Source organism: Telopea speciosissima, chromosome 10 (assembly GCF_018873765.1).
Source record: "Telopea speciosissima isolate NSW1024214 ecotype Mountain lineage chromosome 10, Tspe_v1, whole genome shotgun sequence".
NCBI lineage: Eukaryota > Viridiplantae > Streptophyta > Magnoliopsida > Proteales > Proteaceae > Telopea > Telopea speciosissima.
Genome location: NC_057925.1, coordinates 53,969,019 through 53,995,262, shown reverse-complemented (window position 1 = coordinate 53,995,262; position 26,244 = coordinate 53,969,019). Strand labels below are relative to the sequence as shown.

Here is a 26,244-nt window from a genome sequence, read left to right as displayed (position 1 = left end):
GAGATTGTCAAGGCTGTCGTGGCTATGGTTTTCTGTTTCTTTCTTTATTAGTTTATCAGTGGGAAGTAGTGGTGGGATGGACAAAAACACTTTTGCAGTGGGGACCAATTTATTATTATTTTTTTCCTGTTTTCTACCTCCTTTTTCCTCCTTGCCCCCTATATGGTGGGTGTGTAGGACCTTCTAAAAGGGATGGATCCCACATATAATGTATTCAGAGAAAGGAATCTGAAAATGGATAATTGTTAGTCACTTTGAAAAGTTATGTTGGAAGGTTTTAGTCTTGATAGAAATTGATTGTGTTTCATAATTTGTTTGGTTTGGGGGCTGAGTTGGATGTGTTTGTGCATATACATTTAAAGTTTTCTGGTCTGGTGGTCCCCATAATCAAAGGGAGACTAAGTAGACTGTAAGGGTATTTTTATCTGTTCCATTTCCTGCCCTCTCTATTTCCCAAGTTCCTCTAATAGAGGGGAGTGGATCCCACCCGGGCAGTGTGTTCGGGCAGGGGTAGGGTGATCATTTCTGCTCCCCTTTATAAGGTCTCCTGTTCATATATTAAATTTAGCTCAAACGGAGTTGGCTGTGGCAAAATAGATAATTGAAAAATCCAGGAATTTGACATAAGGTGGAAAGATTTAATGAGGAGGTGCATGACATACATTGAAGGGTATGGCAATAAACGGGGAAATGATAGACATTAGATCGGAAATTTGATGTGTTCTATCTCGATTATCTCCTAAACATTGGTGAAATTGGATCGAGAAGGTTTACGGTAAACACTCCATACGACATGTGGTAAGCTACCATACATGCTCACTCTTCGGTTATATCCACCTTGATATATTTTTGGTGCAGTGAAGTTTCGTAACATTTTGTACTACCCTAATGTACCATAACTAGGGCTTGTTTGGTTAAGTGTGGTAAGTGAAAGTGAAGGAAAATAATTAACTTCTTTCATTTTTTTTTTCCAACCAAATCTTATTGAAAAGTTTCCTTTTAATTCACTGGAAAAAAATTCTCTCCACAGGCATGTCTACAAAAATAGATGGACGAACACTTAATTTTGTTATGTGGAAGAGTGATTCAGCCGTTCTACCTTCGGATATATAGGAAATGATCTGGATTGGTCGTATCTCTCGTATGTAAAATTCCCAACCCGAAATTCAATTATTTACCTTTCTATATACATCCATGCATTTCTTGGTCCTCCATGGACCTTCATTTTTCGATACTTTAGTTTATTATGTGGCCAACTTTTTGTAAATTGAAACTTGACATGTGAATAAGGGACTTGGGGTATACTTCTGCAAAAAAAAAATTAAAATCTGCCCATCCTGCTAATCAATGTTATGCCACTATCCTGCAATGCCTTGCATTAAACGAGTCTTGCTAGTACAGTTAGTGGTGAAAAAGACACTGCTGCACCGCAGGAGGCGCAATGGTGCACACATAAACATGGTTAAACACTTAAACATACAACAATTTGATGGGACAAAGGCTAATGGAGTGCTGCTATTAAACTGGGACACAACAATATGACTGGGATTTACTTAAACGCCAACTGCAATCCTGCTCTTACCACTAACAGAATGGAACCAAGGCAAGACTCCACAAACTCCTGTCGCCAGAATGGAACCAAGGCATCCTTCTCATTTAAAAAAAATATATAATAATAACAGAGAGAGAGAACCAAACATCCTTATCACCCAAGGATTTCAACAATAATATGGAACAACATTTCCTTACTGCAGCAAGTCTGATCTCTCATGAACAATTCAGGGATTCATGGTGGGTCATTCAACAGTAATGTCGATGAATGAACTTTAGGAATTTTAAAGGAAACTTGGATATATTAATTGCTAACCAAAAACCATGCATGCAGATACTCAAATGGTTGAGCAAATAACAGTAACAATGTTCTGATGAAGGGAGACCAATCAAATATCCAATTTTTGCATTATTGGGAACAACATTTTATCTTTTAAATTTAGCATGCATCAAGGTCCCGACATGGGGGAGGCTTTGGCTCACTAAGCAAAGTCGTGTTACCTCCTTCAGGTCCACCCATTATACGCTTTGGGTTTTGCGTGCCAACCTACAATATAGAACAGATATTAAAGCAATATCTAGATCCCACCTAATCATGTAGTAGGATAACGAAATCAATGACCCATGCTCAATAGCTTTCACCTAAAAAAACCCATGCTCAATAGCCATACCGGTGGTTTTTCCCCCCTTCTCAACATCTCAACAATCTCAACCACTCGCTTTGGAGTAACATCCTCCTGAATCAACAAAAGAAAAAGCAGTTATAATTCCCAGTTCATTCAACGGAGACAAAGGGGACAAAATATGTACACACATAGTAATTGTATGTGTATCCTTCTGAGCCCTTGGTGTAGTCAGCCACCGTAATCATGGGAGCATTTACACAACAACCCTGCAAAAAACTGCCAGATTAATCCAACTATAATTGATCATTACAAGATAGATGTTTTTTATTTTTTTGTGGAACAGGTTAATCAGGTCTACTGGTTAAACATGTAACTTGTTTTCTCTTTACTACCATCTAGTAATCCTTTAAAAGAGAGCAACTGATAGTTTGTGTCAAACGCTGGAAATTGAAAACCAAAAATGGGGTTTCCAAATAGTTAAAGAGGAGATTCTCACCATGCATTCCATTTCCCCAACAGAAAACATGCCATCCTTCGTTACCTCTGCACAAAACCAAAATAACAGACATTAGCCAGTGAGAATGTCAAACTTCAACTGCAACTCTAGGTTCCAGTTCTACAGGTCCCGATCTTAGGAATTCAAAATACTAGTAGAGCAATATGAGAACACAAGAGAAACAAAACATGTCTCGTCAAACTCACCATTGCGCTTCACTCCGAGGTGATTTAATAAAGCCTCTTCTATTTCACGAGAACCACGTATCATACAAGGTGTGGTGCCACAGACCAAAAGGTGATATTTCCCAACCTAAAAGCCCATTACAAAATTTGCACAGTATTAATATCCAGTTTCATGGATTGAAGCCTTCACTTATATATCCAATTTGTACAAGACAGAGAATCCAAAATCTCAAGAAGGGTAAAAAAAGCAAATAAAGTAAAAGAAAACTGATACAAGTACTACTCACCTTTGTCCGATTGAACATTGAATAAAATGTTGCAACTTCATATACACGAATTGGAGCAACTTCTATAACCTTTGCCACCTGGACCCACCCATAATAGCTCAAATTAACATAAGTAATGTTCAGTCTCAGGCTGATTTCAAGGGGGGGAAATTGCAAGTGTGAGGATGGGACTTTAAGTCATGGTAGGTCAACCGTCAACTTGGACACATCATCCATCAAATAAATGGGGGAAAACAGGGCCATTGCAAGAAATAAGTAGAACTATTCATTAATTAGGAGGGAATAAAAAGGTGCCCAAAAGATGAACTTTTACTGTGGGTTTTTTTTTTTTTTGGGGGGGGGGGGGGTAGGGTTGGTTAGATAAAAAAACAAGAAGAGGCAGGCCTAAGCCAAGGGAAGGTGAGGGCAATGTTAAAGGGATGTGGACCACCAGGTTAAGGACCCATATACAAAAGAATTTCTTATAGGGGGATTCATCGGCCATAGAATTAGCAGTTCTCAGTTCCCAAGAAAAAGAGATTCAGTGGAATGCACAAGCTTCAAAGACAATGTAAGATGCAGATGGAACATAGATACGAGAGTTTTGGATTATTAACATTAGATTATGAAGTGAATGGGTTTTTTTTTTTTTTTTTTTTTTTTTGTGTGGATAACTAAATGAACGGTAGAATGGTAAAGGTCAGTCATGGTAAGTTAATATAAATGCGTATCCTGTGGTGTTTTCAAGGCTACATTAACCATTTAACCCCCCCCCTTTTTTTTTAATGAGAAAAGCTATAGACCTAAGAAACTCAGGAAAGCTCGACTGCAGGTTTGAAAAATTCTTCGCTGTTGCGCTCAAGCTGAGCAAAAGTTCATCCCCAGGGTCCTGTTGGGCTCAGGGCTGGGCCTGCCTTCTCAGTCCCAAGGCTGGGGCAGACCATCCACCTCTCCCAGGCTGCCCAACCCACTGCCTCCTAGTACTCATTTATCATTCTCTACAGGACCTTCATCCTTCCAACATAGTAAAAATACCATAGTCTTTTCGGTTATCATGTACTTGACTTTTCTTGCCTACTACACTAGTGGCTTTCTCGAAACTCTAAGCATTGCAGCAATAAAAACTTAATGGGGCTAGACTTGGCTGCACTGTACATGGTAAGCAATGGAATTAAACTCAAAACATTCATCAACAAAAACGAATGCTTGTACCATCAAGGACCAATTGGCAATCTATTTATAGTTTCTTCATGCAAAGAAGCACACTCCTTCTGGATTCAGGATTAAGAGGCGAGATAACTTATGCAAAGTTTATCAGGCATCCCCACTTTTTTCCCCCTTTTTTTATGGGGTATCAAGTATCCACCCAAAAAAAAAAAAATCAGAACATGGACTTAGAATACAAATGCAAACTTATTTATTATGAATTTATGATACAAATGAATACCAACTTGAAATAATTGTCCATACTAACATACCGCATTCATTGCTGAAACTGGTAGCCACCCACCATGTTGTTGCTGCGCAAGATCCAGAAGGGGGATGACTGCAGATTGCTTGTAGTTGGATGGATAGTGAGACAATATTTCTGCTACCTATAGATATGTAAACCATCCTGATAATCAATCTTCCAACAAATCTTAGTTTTATATTTTCATGCACAACAAGCAATACCAATGCTTAAAATATGCTCATTGGGTAATGGATGGTTATTGGTAATAAGGTTTGAAAGCTTTGGGGTTCAAGATCGGCCTCCGTCGATTCGATTTGGATCCGAACAGAAATGGCTGCAAATTGGATCGGAATTGGCCAAAACCTTAGAAAAGGGAATTGGGAAGAATCATAGATTTTCAAAGATCTTTAGTTTTTGGAGTTTTTTATTCATAAGCCTTGAAGATCTAGCTACAAGAGGTAAGTTTCATTGATTTTCTGCACTTTCAGTGACTAAAAGGAAAATGGAAAAGGAGATTTATGTGATTCATGCAATTCCAAAACTGGTTTTCAGAATGGATTAATTGAAGCAGGATCTGACTTGATATGAATCAGCTAATTCCACCAATGCCAAATGATTTTTAAACTAAAAGGCCAAAAAGGGAGATTTATGTGCATTCATGGCCAATTCCAAAAACTGGTTTTCAGAATCGGGATTAATTGGAAGCAGGATCTGTCGACTTGATATGAATCAGCTAATTCCACCAATGCCAATATGATTTTTTAAACCATGATCGGTAAGAAAAGATGTTTTTACTTAAAAGGTAGATAAATGAAGAAAAACTTGTTACAACCTCTTATCCCAAAAGCTTGAGCTGTTAAGTAAGGAAAACACAAATGTATATCAACACCACCCGTACGTGCAAGCACACACACACATCAGCACGTGACACCATCACATGGCTCTGAAGGTACAAGGCGTAGGAGCACAACAACACACAACACTAACGCCTCGCACATACCAAGGATAGAAAACCCGACCTTTTGGCTCGGATACCATGTTACAACCGCCTATCCCAAAAGCTCGTGATGCAGTTATGCGTAGGATATAGGACTTATCTCCTTGACTTAGTTTTGTAATTTTCCTTCTTTTTCCTGTTGATGGAGTCATAGATAGAGTTAGATTTTGTTAGAGTCTTTTGAGTCCAAGATAGAGTCAAACTCTGTTTTAGATTTCGATAAGGATTACAGTGATTTGAGTCTTTATATACTCTTGTGTAACCATCATATTATTGAGATTTAGATTGGAATGATATTGAAATTTTGTGTTCTACTGTTGGCCGTGCGTGACTGTGTGTGCTTCGTTCTTCTTCATCGTTTAAACCAGGAACACTCTTTTCAGATGTGCTCTTCCCAATCTCTCCTCTCTTTCCCTTCCTCCTTTGGTTTCCTTGCCTTTTCTTTATATCTTTGCTTTCTGTTACTGTTCTTTCATTTTCCCTGGCAATTGGCAGCACCTCTGGGTTGGAAAAAAAATTCGTTAGAAATCCCTGGTGGTAAAGCCCAATCGACCTGAGATTTGGGTTACCAGTTCCTCACCGAAGGGCGACCTAAATCCCATAGACCCATCACAACCCCCCCCCCCCCGTGCTGTGAGTTTCATAACAAGGTTCAACTCTGGTTTCTTGTTTACCGCCTAAGCACCTAGGTCTGTTTACAGACAATATATTGTTTTATTACCTAACCTTTTCAATCTGCAATTGGATGATCTTAAGAGGCCTATGTGTTAGCGAACTCCACCCAAAATTTCAACCCCATTCATTGCCATGGGAAGGAGTTCTCCTCTTCGAACTCCATCTGGTTCTACCGCCCCAGTTTTGATCGAAGGTTGAAGACAACCTCAGGTTCTTGTTAAAAGAGGTTTTACCTAGTTATTGCCAAAAATACTATTGTGTTTCTTATCAAGACTAAGTCTGTCCAGCACTTTTAATTTCTTCCAATTCTGCCCCACACAAAAAAATATAAAAGACTATTGTGTCCCAACCCACATCCACCTTTCAAAGTACCGTACCCCATTTACAACTCTGGTTATTTATCAGATTGCCCTTCCCCCTTTGCAACTTCGGTTTATTTACAGAATTGCCCTTATTCTTAAATATTTAGCTATTGCACAAATTTTGCGTGGTCCCAAAAGTGAGCCCAAATAGGGTTTTGTGACCCAGGTTTTGCATCAGCTCGAGCTGTGAAGTAAGAGTAACAACAATGTATACCAATAACTATCCATCACCCAGCCCTATTCCAGTCAGACCAGCATGGGGTAGTAAAATTAACTTCAAAATTTTAAGTTTATAATGGTTTAAATGGTCCATAAATCCAAAAGGATGCAACTGAATCAACGTAGACCAATTTTTTTTAGGAATGAGTAAAGTCATCCCATATTTCATACAAAACTTAACTTCTTTTCACCCCGCAACCTGAATATTTGATGTTGGATATGAATAAAATTTCCAACATACCTGTAGCAAGGGCAGTCTAAGACCCTACATAGGTGTATTTGAAGCAATTTTATTAAAGACAGTCATCTGGGCAACTCATTCCCACTTATGCCACCAGTCATATTACAATGAGTGTGTTGTAGTCTAGTAGACCACCAGCCTAAATAAGAGCAAAATGGCAGAACAAGATTCCTATAGCAAACCTCAAGGGGCTGAGGTAGAATTAGTTGCATTGGGTATGTACTAACCATGTCCCCTAGTTATCAAAGCCACCTGCTAGAAATTTTCAGCAAGGTCAAAATGCAAGAATTGTAATAGTGCTATATAGGAGATAGACCTTAGAAATCCAATTTTCAAAGGGTAATTCAAAGGCGATACTATAATAGATGAATTGCATGGAAGGTTGCCACAAGAAGATCCAATTTATATGATATGCTCCAAGGACAGCATAAAAATCTGGCACCTCCTCCCCATTTTCTTTGATGTACAGGACAGAAGATGAACTAGACAATCGAGGTGTCAAGATTCAGTATCGAGCAGCGTATCAGAAAGCTGGTTTCAAGAGACGTCTCGAGACATATTGGGGAGACGTTAGAACAACACACGCTTTGATACTCATGGATATGCTTATGATACATGTCAAACTAGCATTTTTATGCATTGTACACCAAAAAATAAGCAATAAATAATGGTATCCAACCCATGTCAAGTTATCTCTGTCTTTGCAGTATCTATGTGATTCAAATCTTCATTGGCAAGTGCAATAGCAAACCTACTAATAAGTACAAAGTAATAGGAAACAATTAAGCAAGAATATTTAAAAAAGAAAAATTTATAGGATTCAAATCTTCATTGGCAAGTGCATATTTTTTCTTGTTTAATGATTTCTCTTAGGTCGTTTTTTAGTGTATATGGGATCCAAGTAGGTTTTGGACCAAAAAAATCAGAGTAGGAAGAAGTATCTTTACAAAATTGGGCCTCTGGGGTTTTGGCAGCCTGTGTATTGAGTGTATCCCTCCATATCGATATCATATGAGTCTGTATCATTTTATAGAATACTTTTGCTCGAGTCTGCAGACCAAGTCCCACTTCACTGATGGATCTTCCTCTCTTTTTTCCACCTTGATCACTCTACCATTCCTGTGAACAGTCACTCTATAGTCTCTCCATCAACCTCACTACTGCCACCACCATACCCAACAGGGACATGGGTAAATCAGCATGCTAGCTAGCGTGCTTTTGCCTTGTAATGAGATTAATGTGACCCCAAAACTAAAGTAACCCCATCTTCCACCTTGATAGCTTCTTTTCATCCTCTCTAGACTAGATTCAAAATGACGATGGACCATGGGTGAACTCAAGTCCAATTCCAGTATAGGAGAAATACATCTCACCATGTGAGCAACCCCATCTTCCTCGTTGCAGCTCTCTATCCTTATAAGCATGCTCTGCTTCAAATTAACCCTCAAAGTGAACATGGCTTCAAAGTTCAAACTTCTCAAAATGGCCCAAGAAAAAAACAGCTTTTTCATCTTTAGGGTTCACACAAACAAGGGTGTCACCTATATACTATAGACGCTAAATCAAAGGGGATTCTGTTTTCCACCTTCACAACTTCGATACCTCTGTCTGCTTCCCAGAGATGAAGGGGGTCTTGGCTTGAGAAGAATCAAAGATGTCAATCATGCTGGTATCCTCAAGTTGATTTGGAAGTTAGCGGCTAAGCGGATAAGTATTTGGCTTGACTGGGTCTACTCTCGCTCCCAACGTAATGACTCCATTTGGACTGCTCCTTCTTTATCGATGCCTCCTTGGTCTAGAGAAAGATCCTAAAGCCCAGACCTCTTGCTTATGGAATTATTAAATCTCACATTGATGATGGATCTTTCACTAGATTTTGGCTCGACAACTAGCAGCCGCATGGAGTTCTTTTTCACTCAATCGGAGATAGAGCTATTTAAAGTTTCGGTTATAGTAGAATGGACATGGTTTCATACATTATTTGGCAGGATGGTTGGTGATGCAGATCCTAGCCTCCTCGAATTGAAGAAGCCACCCTAAGCCTAGGGTTTTAGTAGGAGCCTTAGTTTAGTTTAGTTTAGTTTATTTCCATACTTAGTTTTTATTTTGTGTTTTTAATTGAACCGGGTTAAATTGGTTGCATCCAATTGGTTCAATTGGTCTAATTTAAGTGAAGTGATCCTATTGGCTAAGAGGTTCTTATATCCTACTGGCTAGTAAGGAATCTTCTTTATTTTAAGTAGTTTAAGTTGTTTTTAAGTCATTAGGGGTATCAGAGCTATGGCGGAGGGAAGCTCCAACCAAGCCTTGAAAGACCCACCTCCATTCGTTTTTAAGACCCGAGTTCGTCTACCCAATGGGAGCACAGCCATATTAATTGTTGATGAGCGGCGACATAACAACATTATTTCACAATCCGTGGTGGATATGTTGTCCCAGTCAGAAGAGATTTGCATCGTGCCTACAGGTCAAGTCTTTGTTGAATTTGAGTGTTCCTCATACTCTGACGGTGCTTGGTGTAAGCCGGTACCATCTCCAAGGAGCGTTATTGCAGTAGGATGTAATTGGTTGGACGAGCGACAAGGTTGGATTGAACCTGAAAACAACTCGTGTGTCCTACCTGATCGGCACCGTCTATACCATTTATTTACTCTAAAAGGGTTACAACCAAAGGTGACCACATCGACTATACAGCCACAGGGACTGCCAAACATGTCAACTCAAACTCAAGTGGCATCGACTATGTTTGAAGTTTCACCAATGGTGGATGCACCAACAGAAGATTCTACTAAGGCGGTTTGTGTTGAAGAGATTCAAGAACCTATAGCTAAAGAAATTCAAGTAGACCAAGCTGCACCAGTAGTTGAGATCATGGTTAAGGAGCTCGGCCATCAAATTGAAGTGGAGGTCCAAAACATAATTGTAGAAGATTCTACTGAAGAGGTATACATTGAAGAGAACAAAGTAGACAAAGCTGAAATAGTAGAAGATGAAAAGTTGATTGAGAGCATTCCAAAGGAAAACAATGACCTTCAAGATGCTGTTCTTGAAGAGGTGGAGCTTGTGTCTCATGCATTAGATGAGAAGGTTGCTAACACTGAAGGCTCTATGGACGAGACATTGACGATTCTTCTGATTCAAAGAAAGAACACATGAGTTTGTTATGCCACCATGGTTCTTCAAGAGCAAGCTCCACGCATTGAAGACTTTATCCCCAATGTTCCTGCCTCATCGGAATTTTGTTTGGGGATGGTCAAAGCTGCTGATCACATGTTGATTCCCCCCCCCCCATCACTGCAAAATTCGAGCACGAATTTTTTCAAATTGGGGAGAGTTTATGCAAGTTCATCATAGAAATTGGCTTATTTCTTTAGAAATAGGCCTAGGGTTGGGTTATATACATGTTGGGCCTTTGTTCCTAAGGGTTTTCTATGTATTAGGCCACTTTAATGAGCGTAAACTAGGGGTACCTAGGTTGCATATGGAATTAGCCCAATACTTAATTTATTTTATGTTTTTTAATTGAACCGGTTCAAATTGGTTGCATCCAATTGGTTCAATTTAAGTGATCATGTGACTTAGTTAAGTGGTCATGTGACAACTTAAGTGGTCATGTGATGTAAGTTGGGCTGGATTAGGACTCTATAAAGCCATGTTTTGAGTCTATTTCCTTTAGTATTCTAGTTTCCTAGTCAGTTTAAGTTACCTAATAGGTTAGGGATAGGGTTAGGCCATTCATTTTTAGTGTCTAAGTCTATTTTTTAGTCTTCTATATAAGTTTGTAAGGGAGGCCAGCATTGAATACGAATTTGATTAATAAAAATTAGCTTTATGCTTGTTGTTAAAAAAAAAAAAAAAAAAAAAAACTAAGTATGGAAATAAACTAAACTAAACTAAACTAAACTAAGGCTCCTACTAAAACCCTAGGCTTAGGGTGGCTTCTTCAATTCGAGGAGGCTAGGATCTGCATCAGTTGGCCTTCCGCCTCCTCCACTTTGACTACCATCTGGAATGTTCTGTTGAGTATCCCCAGAAGACCCTTTGGTAGTGGTGATATTGTTTCTTGGTCTGCTTCCTCGTCGAGTCTCTTTAGTGCCAAGTCGGCTTAGGATCTCATCAGTGCTCGTGGGTGCATTAAAGTTTAGCATAATTTGGTCTAGTTCAAGAGCTACATCCCTTGCCACAGCTTCACTGTCGAGAGAGTTTTCCCCTGCTGCCTCCCCACGCAGTCTTTCCTTATCCGTCGGCAAATTCCAGCCTCTCCCCAATGCTGCCTATGCTGGAATGCCTCTGAAGATGTAGATCACCTCTTCTTCGATTGTCCCTTCTATTCCGCAGTTTGGAATGGCCTACTGGCAAATACTGGACTAGGAGAACTGGAGAAGCCGAATTTTTCCCTTTGACAGAAAATGGATCTGGGTGGACATGTCTTTCGTTGGGAAATCCTATTGTGACATAGTGGGGAAATTAGCATTTGGTGCTGCTATCTCCAATATCTGGCTGGAGCGCAACTCAAAAGGTGGACCTCTAAGTCAAGATCCTTTCAGCAGATTTGGAACTCCATTCTCTTTGATGTCAAATCAAAGCTATCCAAGACTCCTTCCCCGTGTGCTTATACCCCTAGAAATAGGTTTATTCTAGATTCTTGGGGTCTTTCCCCTTCTATTTTACAAGCCCATGCCTCTCTCTCTCTCTCTCTCTTCTCTTGTAAAGGTATGGCTTTGTAAGTGTATTGTTCTTTTCTTCCCCCTCTTTTCTTGTGGAGTCCCTGATTTCCTCCTCTTTGATAATGAATTTTTATTCACCCAAAAAAAAGATCAACCTAGTTAGTGTGATTGCCATTAGGAGGAAAAGAACAAAAAAAAATGTAACACCTTGTTTTATTGTCATGCTCTGAAAAGTCTTAGCGAGTGCCCCAATCAACATATGGTATTCGATGCCATCAAAAACTATATGCCTTACCCACTTCATTCATTTGATTTGGAAACCCATTGTATTTATAGCTTCATCTACAATATTCCACTCTACATGATATTAGGCCTTCTCTAGTCAATCTTAGAAGTAAACATTTTTCTTTTTTTTTTTTTGGGATAGGTACACCCCAAGGAGAGCTGAACTCATGACCTCTTAATTATGAGGTATTGATCCTTGCCAACTGAGCTACCCCTTGGGGTTCTTAGAAGTTAAACATGCTTTTCCATCATGAATCTTGTTAAGAATTACACGTTAGTGTGCTGTTTATACTGTACACAGGGATCTTTGTGTCATTAGCTTTTTACATTTTGGGTTTATTTGCAAATGTCATAATATATAGATGGAGTTATAATATGTTGCAATTTATTTCCCATAAATAAATTTATAACTCTAACCATGAGTTCTCTCTTCTTGTTTTCCTTCTTTTCCATACCTGTGTAAGTGCTTGTTCTAGGGCTTCAATATTTTTTTGGGTAAATAAAAAATTCACTACCAAAAGGGGGGTATTGTAATATTAAAACTATGGTATGGATGTAACATGGGTACAGGGGTAGTATAGTCTTTTCGGGGTTATTCTTGTAACCCTACTTCAAACTATTATAAATAAAGGAGGCTAGTGTCATAATGGACACAAGTCACAATTTCCCAAATTCCAACATGACCTAAGAATCCAAAAAACAGCTTCCACATGAGAGGAACAAAGGTCGTGCATATACTGGCTCACCAGATGACAAGAGGTCAACATCTGGATATTGTACCCTTGTTAGCGGCAACCTTGTTACCTGGCGTAGTAAAAAGCAAACTGTGGTGGCTTGGTCAAGTGCAGAGGCAGAATTTTGTACCATGGCACATGGTGTTTGTGAGTTGTTATGGCTTCAAGGCCTTCTTTGCAATTTGGGTCTCTCTGTTGGTCTCCCTATGATGTTATACTGCGACAACACCGCAATCTAACCCAGTTCAGCATGATCGCACCAAACGTGTTGAGATTGATTGTCACTTCATCAAAGAAAAGCATGATTGCACCAAACATGTTGAGATTGATTGCCACTTCATCAAAGAAAAGTTGGAGCTGGGTCTTATCTGCACTCCCTTTCGTGAAGCCTAGTGAGCAGTTAGCAAATGTCCTCCCAAAAGGGCTTAGCAGTAAAGTATTTCACCCTATTTTGTGCAAGTTGGGCATGTGTGATACCTATGCACCAACTTGAGGGGAAGTATTGTAATATTAGAACTATGGTATGTGTGTAACATAGGTACAGGGGTAGTATAGTCTTATCAGGGTTATTCTTGTAACCTTACTTCAAACTAATATAAATAAAGGAGGCTAGTGTCATTATGGACAGAAGTCATAATTTCCCAAATTCCAACACGGAGAAAGGAGAAACAAGGGCCTCAAAAAAGGGGAAGGAGAGAAAAAAGAAGAAATAAAATACATACAAACTAAGCACATTCCTATCAAGGGGACGAGGAAGAAGGCGGCAGAAGGGAGAGAGACAGACTCCAGGACACAATAATATGCTTGTTCCTTGGAGAATTAACACAACTAGAGGATACCATAGCAAGCTTGCTCTTGATATCAAAGGAGATGGAGACTTGAACTTGATGAAAGGATCTAAAGTTGGAAGTCCATTTTCTAAGATTGTGCTATATCCAGGTGTGATTAATAGCAGCACCAAATACTAACTTGCCAACAACATCACAAGGAGATTTTTTGGTGAAAGACATATCCACCCAGATCCATTCCCTCGCGAATGGAAAAATCATTCGGTTTCGAGCCCAACATTTTGCCATGAGCCCTTTCCAAATGGAAGAGGAAAAAGGGCAAGCAAAAAAGAGATGATCCACATCTTCCTGAACATTCCAAGTTCCAAAAGAGACAGCAAGAAGGGAAAATTGGAATTTGACGGTGAATGAGAAAAAACTGCATTGGGAGGCAGTTTGGGAGGGCCTGCCAAACAGTGAAGGTGTGACAAAAAATATGGCCTTTGAACCACACTAACTTGCACCAAGGAGATAAAGGCCCGCGAGATTTGATGAAGTCCTAAACCGCTTTTGAGCTGAAGAAGCCTGAAGAAGATGCAGACCAAACAACATTATCTCCCCTACCATGCGGCCTTCTAGGAATGGAAGATAAGGCATTTCAGACGGCATCTAACAGGAAGGAGGAGGACAACGAGGCGCTAATCATTATGGCTAATGGCATTTGCAATCATGGACTGCTTGGAAAGACCAGAATTGTAAATGGCTCTACACCTACAGTGAGAAGAAGAGCCCCCATAGGGTGCTAATGATCAAGCCAGAGGAAGGTGGAGGCCCCATCATCAATATGGCAGGAAATGGCCCCAAGGGCGATAGGCCTAAGCTTTAAAATTTTGAGCTAGACTCAGGAAGCTTCAAAATTGGAAGGAGACATCCAAATAAAATCATTGCAAAGAGGACCAGAGAAAACCTAGTCAACCCAGATAATTTTCTTCTTGGCCACAAGTTTCCAGGTCAACTTGAGAATTGCAGCAGAGTTAACCTCTATGGTGCTTCTTATGCCAAGACCACCCTCATCATTGGGAAGACAGACAGCAGCCCAACTGATAGGGTAATTAATCTAGAATGTTGAAGTATACCGAGTCCAGGAGAGAAGAGGATATCTCGATTCTCGAGATTCCTCTCCTCATGTGACTCTCCTATTTTGAGTATGAGTCTATGTCTTAATTTCCTAGTCCTAGTTTGAGTTGTTATTTCGAGTCCTAGTTCTATTTTATTTTTCTTTTCCTATTGTAACTTGGAATCCTATCATGATTAGGAATTCCCCTCTTATTGTAATCTATTATTATAAATACAAACAATGTGAGGGAGGCTTTCATAACTCCTTCAATATAAATCAGATTTTACCGCACTTTTGGTTTTTAGCAATGTTTTACCATATTAAGATTTATGGAATTTTTAGATTTGAGAAAACCCCCAGCATTAGAAAGTTGAAAATTGCACCTATCGCCGAAAATCCAGTTTTTGTTCTTGAACTTGGGGGTTGACTTTTTATCCTTTTGGAATTTTATTTTTTAACTATTTTTATTGGATTCAAATAGGGGGGTATTTGCTTACTTAAGCATAATATCTTAAGTAAATGAATTAAATGATATTAGGCATAAATAAGTGTTTGTCCTAGTTTCTGGCATAAGTAAGTGTCTGTCTTGGTTTCCCACTAAGTGAAACTCCTATTTGGACTTTGAATTTTCAAAATATGCTAGTGTCATTGTGTTTAAATGGCCCAAAATAGGTTGTATACCAACTTTCATGACCAAACTAGGTCTAAAACCCACCTAAACCAGCCATCGAGTTCAAAAATTTTTTTTTACCCTAACTCGCTTTTTGGCCAGGTCGAACCTGTACTTGAGACGAGTTCTTGAACCTTGGAGCACCCACGATGCTGCGATATAGTGTTGAGTCATCCATAAGTGGTCCATATATCTTCGTTAGCTTTTGGGAAAGAGGTAGCGGAGTGGACACTGGTTTGCAACCTGTCATGTTAGTTTTTGAAAGCAGATCCAAAATGTACTGTTCCTGTGATAGAAGAAGACCATTAGTTACAAGGGTTACTTTAATGCCAAGAAAGTAGTATAATGTTCCCAAATCTTTGATGGCAAAAATTGTGGCCAGCTTATCAATAAATTTAGAGACCGTGGGAGCATCACTACTAGTTACTATTATATCATCAACATAGATAAGAATATATATTGTAACCCTGCTAACGTTTTTGGTGTGATGTTGTCCTCACCACTTGTTATCTTATCAATCGTATGCCGTCCTCAGATTTACAGAATAAAACTCCTTTTTCTATTCTTTATCTTGATCATCCTTTATTTTCCTCTCCACCACATATTTTTGGTTGTGTGTGTTTTGTGCACATCCTTCATCCCTCCATCGATAAACTATCTCCTCGATCCATTAAATGTTTGTTTCTTGGTTACTCTTGTACTTAAAAAGGGTATAAATGCTTTGATCCCATTTCTAATAAACAATTTATTAGTGTTGATGTTACATTTTTTGAAAATACTCTCATTTTTCTCCTACTCTTGTACCATCCACAATGCACAATGAAAATCTTCTAGGTCCACCACTACCTGTCACTGTTCCATTCTCTTAACCAATTCAAGTCTATCACCGTCGTCGATGTCAACCACCAACCATACCCTCCACCACTGCTCCTATACCGGCCTCCACTATTCCGCCAACTGTACTTGATCCATCCCCTGTTGTTTCTGATGTTCCGGCTCCGCCTACTCCTACAGCGGACGCCGATTAGCCTGACACTCAATCTGATTCTGATGTTGAAGGCTCCACCGACTTGCCATTGTTGTTCGTAAAGGTACTCGTTTTTGTACTCACAAACCCCACAAATCCTTAATTGTCTATCCTATTGAGCACTATGTTTCCATTTCTTACCTTCCTTCCCATTATCAACCCCTTGCTTTTGCTTTATCTACTAACTTTATACCTCGCACCCACCATGAGGCACTCTCTCACCCTGGTTGGAAGGCTGCCATGGATACCGAGATGGATGTTTTATTATCTCAGAATACTTGGACTCTGGTTTCATTACCTGCTGAGAAGGATCTTGTTGAGTGTCGATGGGTTTATACTATCAAATACAATCCGGATGGTTCTGTTGAGCGGTTGAAGGCCCGCTTAGTTGATAAAGGCTATACTCAAACAAATGGTGTGCATTACTTTGAGACTTTTTCTCCACTCGCTCGTCTGAACTCTGTTTGTATCCTTATTTCTCTGGTTGTTAACTTTGATTGGCCCTTATATCAAATGGATATCAAAAATGCTTTTCTGTATGGTGATCTTCAATAGGAGGTTTATATGGAGCAACCTCCAAAGCATGTTGCTCAGGGGGAGTCTACCAAGGTTTGCAAGCTTCGTAAGGCAATTTATGAGCCAAGAGCATGGTTTGATAAGTTCAGCTCCTTTGTCACTCAGGTTGGATTCTCACAGTGTTATTCTGACCATTCTGTTTTTGTTCGCCTTCAGAATTCAAAGGTAGTGGTGATAATAGTCTATGTGGATGACATTATTATATCTGTGAATGATGCTTCTGGTATTGCCCAAGTTAAAGCATATCTTCATCAGCATTTTCAGATGAAAGATTTAGGTATTCTCAAATATTTTCTTGGTATTGAGGTTTTGCGAAGCAAGAAGGGTGTTAGCTTATCTAAAAGAAAATATGTCCTTGATCTTCTGACTGACACTAGAATGCTTGCTTCCAAACCAGCAAATATTCCCATAGACCCTCATCTAAAACTTGGGTTCTTTGAGAGTAAGGAATTTTCAGATGTTCATCGATATAGAAGATTAATCGACAAACTTATTTATCTTACAGTCACTCGCCCCGATATATCCTTGTCGTTGGAGTTATTAGTCAATTTATGCAGTGTCTAAAGTAAATTCATTGGGATGTTGCTTGTTGTGTGTTGCGATATCTGAAGAGTACCCCTGGTAAAAGCCTTATTTATCGACCTAATCATGGTTCAAAATCTCGCGATATTTTGCCGAAATATCGCTTAATTTCGTATATCTCGAGCTTATCGAGATGCGAAATCAGGTCGAAATGAAAAAATACCATATTTCGTCGATATCTCGTGAGATATCAACGATATCTCGATATCTCACGAGATATCGGCGAAATATGGTATTTTGGCTTAAAGTGTCACGTGAAGGGGGGCTTTAATACAATATTTCGCAGATTTCGGTCCATATTTCGACCGAGAGCTGCATTTGCTAAGGAATTTCAGTCTTTTGCCTATTCTTCCACTCTTCCAAGCTCTCATCCAACACTCTAGCCATTGTTTAAGCACATTGTTGTCGGATTTTCGCCGGTAAACTCATCGGAGGGTCATCTAAGCTCATCATTCAAGCCTTTTTCCACTATTTAAGGTAAATTCTATTCCTCTAAAACTATTTTTTTGAAAAGACTAGTGGGGTAGGGGACTATGACTACCAGTCCCAGTCCCAGGGACATACTGGATCATCTTTTGTAGATAACATCTTTGCATACCCTAGCGGACCTAGCTACCAACCTCACCAGCCATACATGCAGCCAATGCCATCGCCTCTTGCGCCGGCGCCAACATCATATCACAGTAGATCATCTTCTTCACGGACTGGGTCGATTGGTAACCCTAGTTTATATCCTAGGATAGGTTACCTACAGTATGTTGATGATTCCATTTACATGACACTTGTGGATGACTACACTCGTTTCTTCTCCGATTCTATACCGTGGTCCACATATGTCCTTCAAACAGAGAGCAATGGACGTCGACTCCAGCGAAGCATGAGTGGGATTGATCCAGGGAGGCACAGCAACTACTATTAGCAGTTTAGCACCTGTAATTTGTAACTTAAGTTGTGATTTCATTGATCTATGAACTTGTGAGTTGTGACTTGCAAGTTGCGAGTCTTGTGACTTACTAACTTTGATACTTAGTGTATTGCCTTTAAGGTTTTAAGCGAGTTATTGAATATTATGGAGTTTATGAAAATCATGGTACTCATCAATGTGTATTGGCTTTAACTTGATATGTGATGAAGTTAAATACTATTATTAAATATTAACTACCTAATCTATGTGTATTTAACTATTTATACATTAGGGTCGGCGACCGTATGTCAATCAAGGGTGCAAGCCCAAAACACCAATTTGAATTCACATTTTTACAATTTTATGGTTTAAATGTGTTTATTAAGCTTAAATAAGGTTGTCCATGAAGTTTCAAGCCTAGATATGGCCAAATACCCCCCGAGATGGACCCCTGAAATATTGCAGAAAAAATGCAATATTTCGGTCATATTTCGCGATATTTCGGGTATCTCGGATATCTCGGTAGGCCCGAGATACCGAGATATCGCGAAATATTAAACCTTGGACCTAATCGAATTTGGTTGGGTTCTCTGATGCTGATTGGGCTAGTGCTGGTGGTGATGGACGTTCTACTACTGGTTATTGTACTTTTGTAGGTGGCAATTTGGTCACCTGGAAAAGCAAGAAACAAACCACCATTGCTTAATCCAATGCTGAAGCCGAATATCGACCGATGGCGCATACTACAACTGAATTGATGTGGATAAAATCCTTACTCCAGGAATTAGGATTTCCCATCAATCAACCTATGCAAATGTTTTGTGATAATCAAGCCGTTATCTATATTGCAAGTAACCTTGTCTTTCATGAGAGGACAAAGCACATTGAGGTTGATTGTCACCAAGGTTCGAAAACTCGGGTCTCGGTGCCAACTCGGACCCTTGAAAAACCGAGTTGAGTGGAGATCTCGGCAAGATCTCACCGAGTTGGTGCACTTTTTTTTTTCTCGACTCGAAGCTTCATCTCGGTGGGTTTTAGACCTAGTTTGGGTCTGAAACTTGGTATTCAGCCTATTTTAGGCCATTTAAACACAATTGCACTATCAAATTTTGCAAAAGCAAAGTCCAAATAGAAGTTTCACTTAGTGGAAAAGCAGGACAGACACAGAACAAACACACTTATTTATGTCTAATAGGACAAACACACTTATTTATGCCTAATATCATTTAAGTAAATGCTTTTGTATTTGTATTTCATTTACTTAAGATATTATTCATAATTAAGCAAATACCCCCCTATTTGAATCCAATAAAAATAGTTAAAAAATCAAATTCCAAAAGGAAAAAAAATCAACCCCCCAGTTCAAGAACAAAAACTAGATTTTCGACAGTAGGTGCAATTTTCAACTTTCTAATGCTAGGGTTTTTCTCAAATCTAAAAATTCCATAAATCTTATTATGGTAAAACATTGCTAAAAACCAAAAGTTTAGCTTTCCAACAAGTCCAAGATTGCTTAAATCTGATTTATATTGAAAGAGTTATGTACCGGTCAAACTTAATTCGGTGTGCGCAAATGCTATCAAAATCGCTCTAAATGAAAATAGTTTTTTGGACATCAAAACAAATGAATATTTTACCGCACTTTTGGTTTTAGCAATGTTTTACCATAACAAGATTTATGAAATTTTTAGATTTGAGAAAAACCCTAGCATTAGAAAGTTGAAAATTGCACCTACCGTCGAAAATCCAGTTTTTGTTCTTGAACTGGGGGGTTGACTTTTTTTTCTTTTGGAATTTGATTTTTTAACTATTTTTATTGGATTCAAATAGGGGGGGTATTTGCTTAATTATGAATAATATCTTAAGTAACTAAAATACAAATACAAAAACATTTACTTAAATGGTATTAGGCATAAATATTGTCTGTCTTGTCTGTCCTGGTTCCTGGCATAGATAGGTGTCTGTCTACCAGGATTTTCCAGCAAGATCTCGAGATCTGGCACTCATATAAAGGACCTAGATGGGCATTTTCCTACGTCAAACCGAGATCTCGACTGAGATCCAAGATCCGAGATCCGAGATCTCGGAGTGATATTGTACTTTTATGACTCGACCCCCATCTCGTCACGGGATTTCGAAAAACCGAGAAACTCGGCGAGATCTCGTGAGTTCTCGAACTATGATTGGCACTTTATTCAGGATGCTGTTATGAAGAAGTTGGTCATTACTCTATTTGTCTCTACTACCAATCAACATGGTGATATGTTTACAAAGGCATTGTTTGGACCTGCTTTTCGTCGAAGTTGTTCCAAACTGATTCTAGGTGATTTATACACTCCAACTTGAGGGGAGTGTTGGAAGTATATCGAGTCCAAGGGAGAAGAGGATATCTCAATTCCCGACATTCTTCTCCTCCTCATGTGATTCTCCTATTTTGAGTATGAGTCGGTGTCTAAATTTCCTAGTCCTAGTTTGAGTGGTTATTTCTAGTCCTAGTTCTATTTTATTTTTCTTTTCCTATTGTAACTTAGAATCCTATCATGATTAGGAATTCCCCCTCTTATTGTAATCTACTATTATAAATACAAACAATGTGAGGGAGGCTGTCATATTTGACAGTTCTCTTCTCTTCACCATCTCATTCTTCTCCTCACCTCCTTCTCTCCCATCTCTCGGTTTTGGTTCTCTAACAGGTGCTCTCACTACATAAAGGAACCAGAACTTTTCTATAGAAATGAGGACATAAGGGACTCTTAACTCCTTGATGGTAGACTAAGGAAACCCAAAAATACCAGATTAGTATATGTAACACGACTGGAGGATTGATCTGATCAATTCCAAGCGACCCACATAAGAGAGAAGCTTGCCTTTCTAGAGCTAAAGTTTCTTACGGATAAGGTCCAGCATAAGAGTACAGTGGTGGGCTGTCAACCTGGCCAAAATCAAAGGTAAGCCTAAATACTTGATTGGAAGATTTCCAATGGAGAACCCCGTTTTCTCAATCAAACAAACCTTGTCAACTTCAAAGACCCCTGCCAAGAACAAGAGAGATTTGGAAGGGTTTATGCGAAGACCTGACAACCCCTCAAAAATCTTGCAAACAAGACATAATACTCTCAAGAGAAATAATGTTTGCTTTGGAGAAAATCATGATATCATCCACGAAGGCCAAGTTAGTGAGCGTAAGAGCCTTTCACTTGGGGATGTGACAGATAAACAGCTGGTCCGTACAATACGAATGCTTCTGGAGAGGGCTTCAAAAGCAAGGGTGAAGATGAGTGGAGAGAGGGCAAACTATATCTAGGAAGAACAGAATGTAGAACATGCTGTTCAAACAAAGTGGTAAATAGTTTCAGAACACTAAGAAAGAGAATATAGAGATATAATCAGAGTTATCAATCACTCACCTTTTCCTTATTGGCATCACTGAACTTCCACGGGAGGTCAGGACTGTTATCCGGTGAATCGATATGCTATTAAAAGATCAAATCGAGGAAACGAAAAGAAAAATTAGATAAAGAATATTAGATTCCAACAAAGATTAAGAAATTGATTAGGATGAAGAGAAACTCACGTAATTCAAGGCAGTGGAGAAAGACCGAGAGGTCTGCAAATAAACAGAAAGAATGAAAAATGTGAGATCAAATCAAGTAAGCGAGAGATAGAAAGAAAGCTCATGGGAGGTTCAGTTGATGACCTGTGGAGATTGACGAAGGATCTCGAGCAGTCTCTTGCTCGCAACACGAGCTGCTGGCGCGAACATGGTTGAGTCAGTATCCGCAGAGAATGGGCAAAAATGGAGGAGAGTCAAAGAACTGAACACACGAAGGTTTTGGTCTGAGTTTGCAGCGATGCGTATAACACACCCGGCGTTCAATATAGACATAGAAGATCTATTAATTCCGCATGTACAAAGCCGTGAGCCGTCTGATGACCACACGCTCGCGGTCACTGCTATGTTGCCACGTCTATCACTGGACGGAAGCCCGAAAATCCGAATCCTCCGGTCGTCGTTACACACTGTATATGTCCTAGTAAGCCCAGGCCCAGGCCCAGGCCAGTTCTGACTTCTGAGTAGGTCAGGCTTGGATGGGGTCTTGGCACATCGTTCAGCAGAACCCTGGGCCAGAGCTCAGTCCAGCTAAGATCAGGCCGAATCTGGTTGGGCGGGTTTATACTGACTCAAAAAAGGGTTGTTCCGTCTGGCCCGAATCTGCTCCACAATTAATATGGTTAAGGCGTAAAGCTTTTATGTATATGGCAATAATGAATGAATGCACGAACACAAATAATGAGCAGATCAACCCCCAACTCATTTCGGCTCTCTTTGGTATCATTAGTATTTTTTATTTCTACTTATTTAACAAAAACCATTTGTGAAAAATCATTTTTTTGTCAAAACATAAAAATTATTTGGTAACCATTACACAGAATAGATTGTTGACAAAAAAATATGTTTGGCATACCTATGTGCATAATAGTTTTTTGAAGGAAGTGGGTGGAGAGATACCACATTTACCCATCTTCTTCCCAAAACATGAACTCAGAACCCAAATCCAATGCCCATAAACTCCTCAGCTTTTTCAGAACCCAAATCTCTCTCTCTCTCTCTCTCTCTCTCTCTCTCTCTCTCTCTCTCTCTCTCTCTCTCCTGTAAATATCATCTAACTCGATCATTTTCACCTGATGAGTGAATCTGTGTGTTTGCTGGCAACGGCAAGATTAGTTGTCATCACCGGAGAACTATTCAAATCGGCGTCTGAAGATGATGCCTTTGTTGACGAGTGATTTCGTCGTTTTCCGGGTAAGAAGCATCATCACTCTATTATTAGATCTTGCTTCCGATAAATGTTCGATCCCTACATGCTAACTCTACTTTTCGAAAACTGTAAATCATAACTCTGATAATTGTGATTAATTCGGTAATCTTTATCATATGATCCTCTTCTTCTCTTTTTTTTCTTTTTTTTTCTACAGCTCAAGGTTAAGGTTTCGGTCAGTCTAGGGTTATGAGGTTCTCACCTTTTTTAGATCCCTTGTTTTTGTCTCTCTTTTCTTCTTTCGAGAGACAAGATCCTTTCGCTGCTTTGTACAATTCTAGAATGGAAGCATTTCAGAGGTGAAAAAGAGGAGAAAAAGAGAACGGATCTCATTTTTTCTCATTCCAGATTGCTTCTCCATCTAATCTAATCTAATCTAATCTAACCTTCCAAAATAGCAAAGATGAGTTTAATGAAAATTCTGCATTTCTGTTTTGGGAATTTTATTCACTAAAATTCTGCATTTCTGTATTAATCTCTATTCTGGAATTTTATTCATGAAAAATCTGCAGTTCTTATTTAATTTCTGTTTTTGAATTTTGCTCACTAAAATTCTGCAGTTTTGGATATAAATTCTGTTTTGGGGTTTTGGCTCACTAAAATTCTGCGGTTTTCGATTTAAATTCTGTTTGGGATTTTGCTCACTAAAATTCTGCAGTTTTGGGTTTAAATTCTGTTTTGGAATTTATTTCACTAAAATTCTATAGCTTCGGGTTTAAAATTTTGTTTTGGAATTTTGCTCACTAAAATTCTGCAGTTTTGATTAATTTCTGTTTTTGGGATTTATTCACAAAAATTCCGTAGTTCTGATTTAATTTCTGTTTTGGAGTTTTATCCATTAAAAATTCTGCAGTTGTGATTTAAACTCTGTTTTGGTCTATGCCATGTTATGTAGTGTTATAATTCTGTGTTGGTTCACATGCTCTTATGTACATTAAAATTCTACTCGGTTTTATTTCATGAATCAATTCAGTACACGCTATATCGTTTAACCTTGTTTCGGGTTCATTTTGACGTGACTAGTCTAAAGAAATTTCAATGTTTTACTCTATTATGTTTTGAAAATACATTTGAGCGAAAGTGGGCTGATTTATTAGTCCTTGGGGTGGCTGCCCAAAAGATGGATTATGGTCCTCCGAGAATCCTTTGTTGCTTCTCACTAGAAACCCGTCGACGTATGGGAGGTGAAAGCCTTTTGTCTTTGAAACAAAATTGTTTGCAAGTCCTATCCCACCCTATGATGGGTAAGTAACATGAATAGGCGCATTAGTATTGGCGTATTAGTAAAATAGTCTAGTGGGCTATACTTGTACCACTAGTTATTTTGGTGAACTTTGCCGTCTCTATGAATTTAGTATAGTTGTCATTTGATTTGGATTCCTTTTTAAATGAAATTAGAGATCGTATTTTGAAAATTTATAGATGTAAAAAATTACACTTGCATACATTACATTTTGTTACTTAGCTAGTCCTTGTACCAGATATTATATATTCTCAAGTATTTTTTTTATAAGGTAACCTATTGAGTTCACAACTTGAGAATGGATGTTTTGCGATGAGGCTTTGGCCAAGCTTGAGATGAGGACATAGATATAACCAGAGAACCTTGGGGAAGTGTGGTTGAGCGCGAGTGATTTGAAAGAGTTGCCCAAGAGAAATCTTTTTTTGTGATTATCTTCAGAGTAGTACTTTATGTTCCTTGAGTTGGATAGTCTATGTTGAACTTGACTCTATTTCAGTTTATTTGGTTTTGGAACATTGGTTATGTTCTCCTTTGAAAGACTCGGACATTTATTTCGGTTTTAAATTTAATGACTGTCGAAATGAAATTTTATCTTAAGTGTTCATTGTTGCTTTAAGGTTTAACAGGTTAATTTGAGTTAATGATTCGAAATCCGATCGTTCAGATTTTGGGGCGTTACATTTAAGCACTGCTGTCGAAGAAGATTCGGCACCATGAATACATCTCTCGGAGGATATCGATTGGCAAAATGTTAGACCGCGCTCTTCTCTGGAGTCTCTGCTACCCTTTACCCTGTCGTCGTCCTCAAGACTCGGCAACAGCAGGAGGAGGAGGAAGAAAGAGTTGGAGGAGGGTCAATATTTCTAATTAAACCTGAAAATGATGCTCTTACCCTTCAATTTTGAGACCTATCAACACGTGCTCATTAAAGTCACCACATAAATGGTGAAAAGTGATTTTTGGCCAAAAACCATAAATGGCTTTCCATCTCTTTGTGGTTTTTGATTTTTGATTGTTTTCACTCTTTTTTAAATAGAAACAGGCTCCATAAACGATACCAAACACAACCAAAAATATTTTTTAAGACAAAAATCAAAAATAAAAACTATACCAAAGATGGCCTTCGTAACGTATTTTTTAATAAAGAACCACGGTGGGTGGGAAAAGATCAGTATGGCAAAGAGACTTTCCCCCAGCCAAGAGAGGTGGTTAATCAATGAAGAATGAAATTCATTTGATTCCACTAGCATGGGGTTGAGAAACTGGTTCAGAAATATATGCTTAAACAACGGTTCCACGAGTTTCATAAAACGTTCTTAGTGGGAAAATGTGAGTGAAAGATTCCACTGAAACAAATTTGGTTAATTAATCTAAGAAATAGTGAGAATTCATGATATCTCTCTCAATTCGAAGGAGATAAGTTTGAGCATGGAGCTTGTCTTGGCCTACTTTTTTTGTTCAATTGGACTTGTTTGTTTGAGGGAAGACCTACATTATAAAAGCAAATTGTAAGCATATTGACACCCCTATGGCTTTTGCCATGTACATTTTGTCATTCTATATACAACTTAATGTGTAAATAATCTGAAAGAAAATATATGTTTTCAGAACACCTTCTCCCTATTGTTTTGGCCTCATTGCTTAGCTTGGAGCGAGGAGAACATACGGAAACAAGAGAGAGCCTTGAGAGAGAAATAAAATTGCATTCTCCTGGTAAACTCTCCCTTCTTGTTGGGAACCCGAGAGCTGAGGGACTTCTTCCTTTCTTGTCGGATACTCTT

The 26,244-nt window shown here is 38.9% G+C and overlaps 1 protein-coding gene across 3 annotated transcripts; it reads right to left on the bottom strand.

The window, feature by feature from the left end:
• Window positions 1-1,833: 1,833 nt before the first annotated feature.
• On the bottom strand, window positions 1,834-22,301 carry LOC122642538 (NADH dehydrogenase [ubiquinone] flavoprotein 2, mitochondrial-like). 3 transcript variants are annotated; one of them, XM_043836040.1, is made up of 10 exons: window positions 22,098-22,301; window positions 21,975-22,007; window positions 21,804-21,873; window positions 4,603-4,715; window positions 3,146-3,223; window positions 2,880-2,985; window positions 2,674-2,720; window positions 2,366-2,443; window positions 2,223-2,288; window positions 1,834-2,098 (listed from the first exon to the last, which is right to left on the bottom strand). In XM_043836040.1, exons 1-10 carry the CDS (start codon window positions 22,284-22,286, stop codon window positions 1,991-1,993), a joined length of 888 nt encoding a protein of 295 aa, XP_043691975.1. In that variant the 5' UTR covers window positions 22,287-22,301; the 3' UTR covers window positions 1,834-1,990. The 3 variants fall into 3 exon arrangements, with proteins under 3 accessions (XP_043691975.1, XP_043691978.1, XP_043691977.1); XM_043836043.1 differs by having other exon boundaries at window positions 4,603-4,720; window positions 21,808-21,873; window positions 22,098-22,187; XM_043836042.1 differs by lacking the exon at window positions 21,804-21,873 and having other exon boundaries at window positions 4,603-4,719.
• Between the last annotated feature and the right edge of the window lie 3,943 nt (window positions 22,302-26,244).

Excerpts from the sequence above, each read along its gene's own strand:
- LOC122642538 (XM_043836040.1), bottom strand. The coding sequence starts at position 22,286 with ATGTCTATATTGAACGCCGGGTGTGTTATACGCATCGCTGCAAACTCA. Across the intron at positions 4,716-21,803 it reads TGCCAATAAGGAAAAGGTGA|CAGAAATATTGTCTCACTAT; the intron begins GTGATTGATAAC and ends ATCTATAGGTAG. Across the intron at positions 2,289-2,365 it reads GATACACATACAATTACTAT|GAGGATGTTACTCCAAAGCG; the intron begins GTGTGTACATAT and ends TTGTTGATTCAG.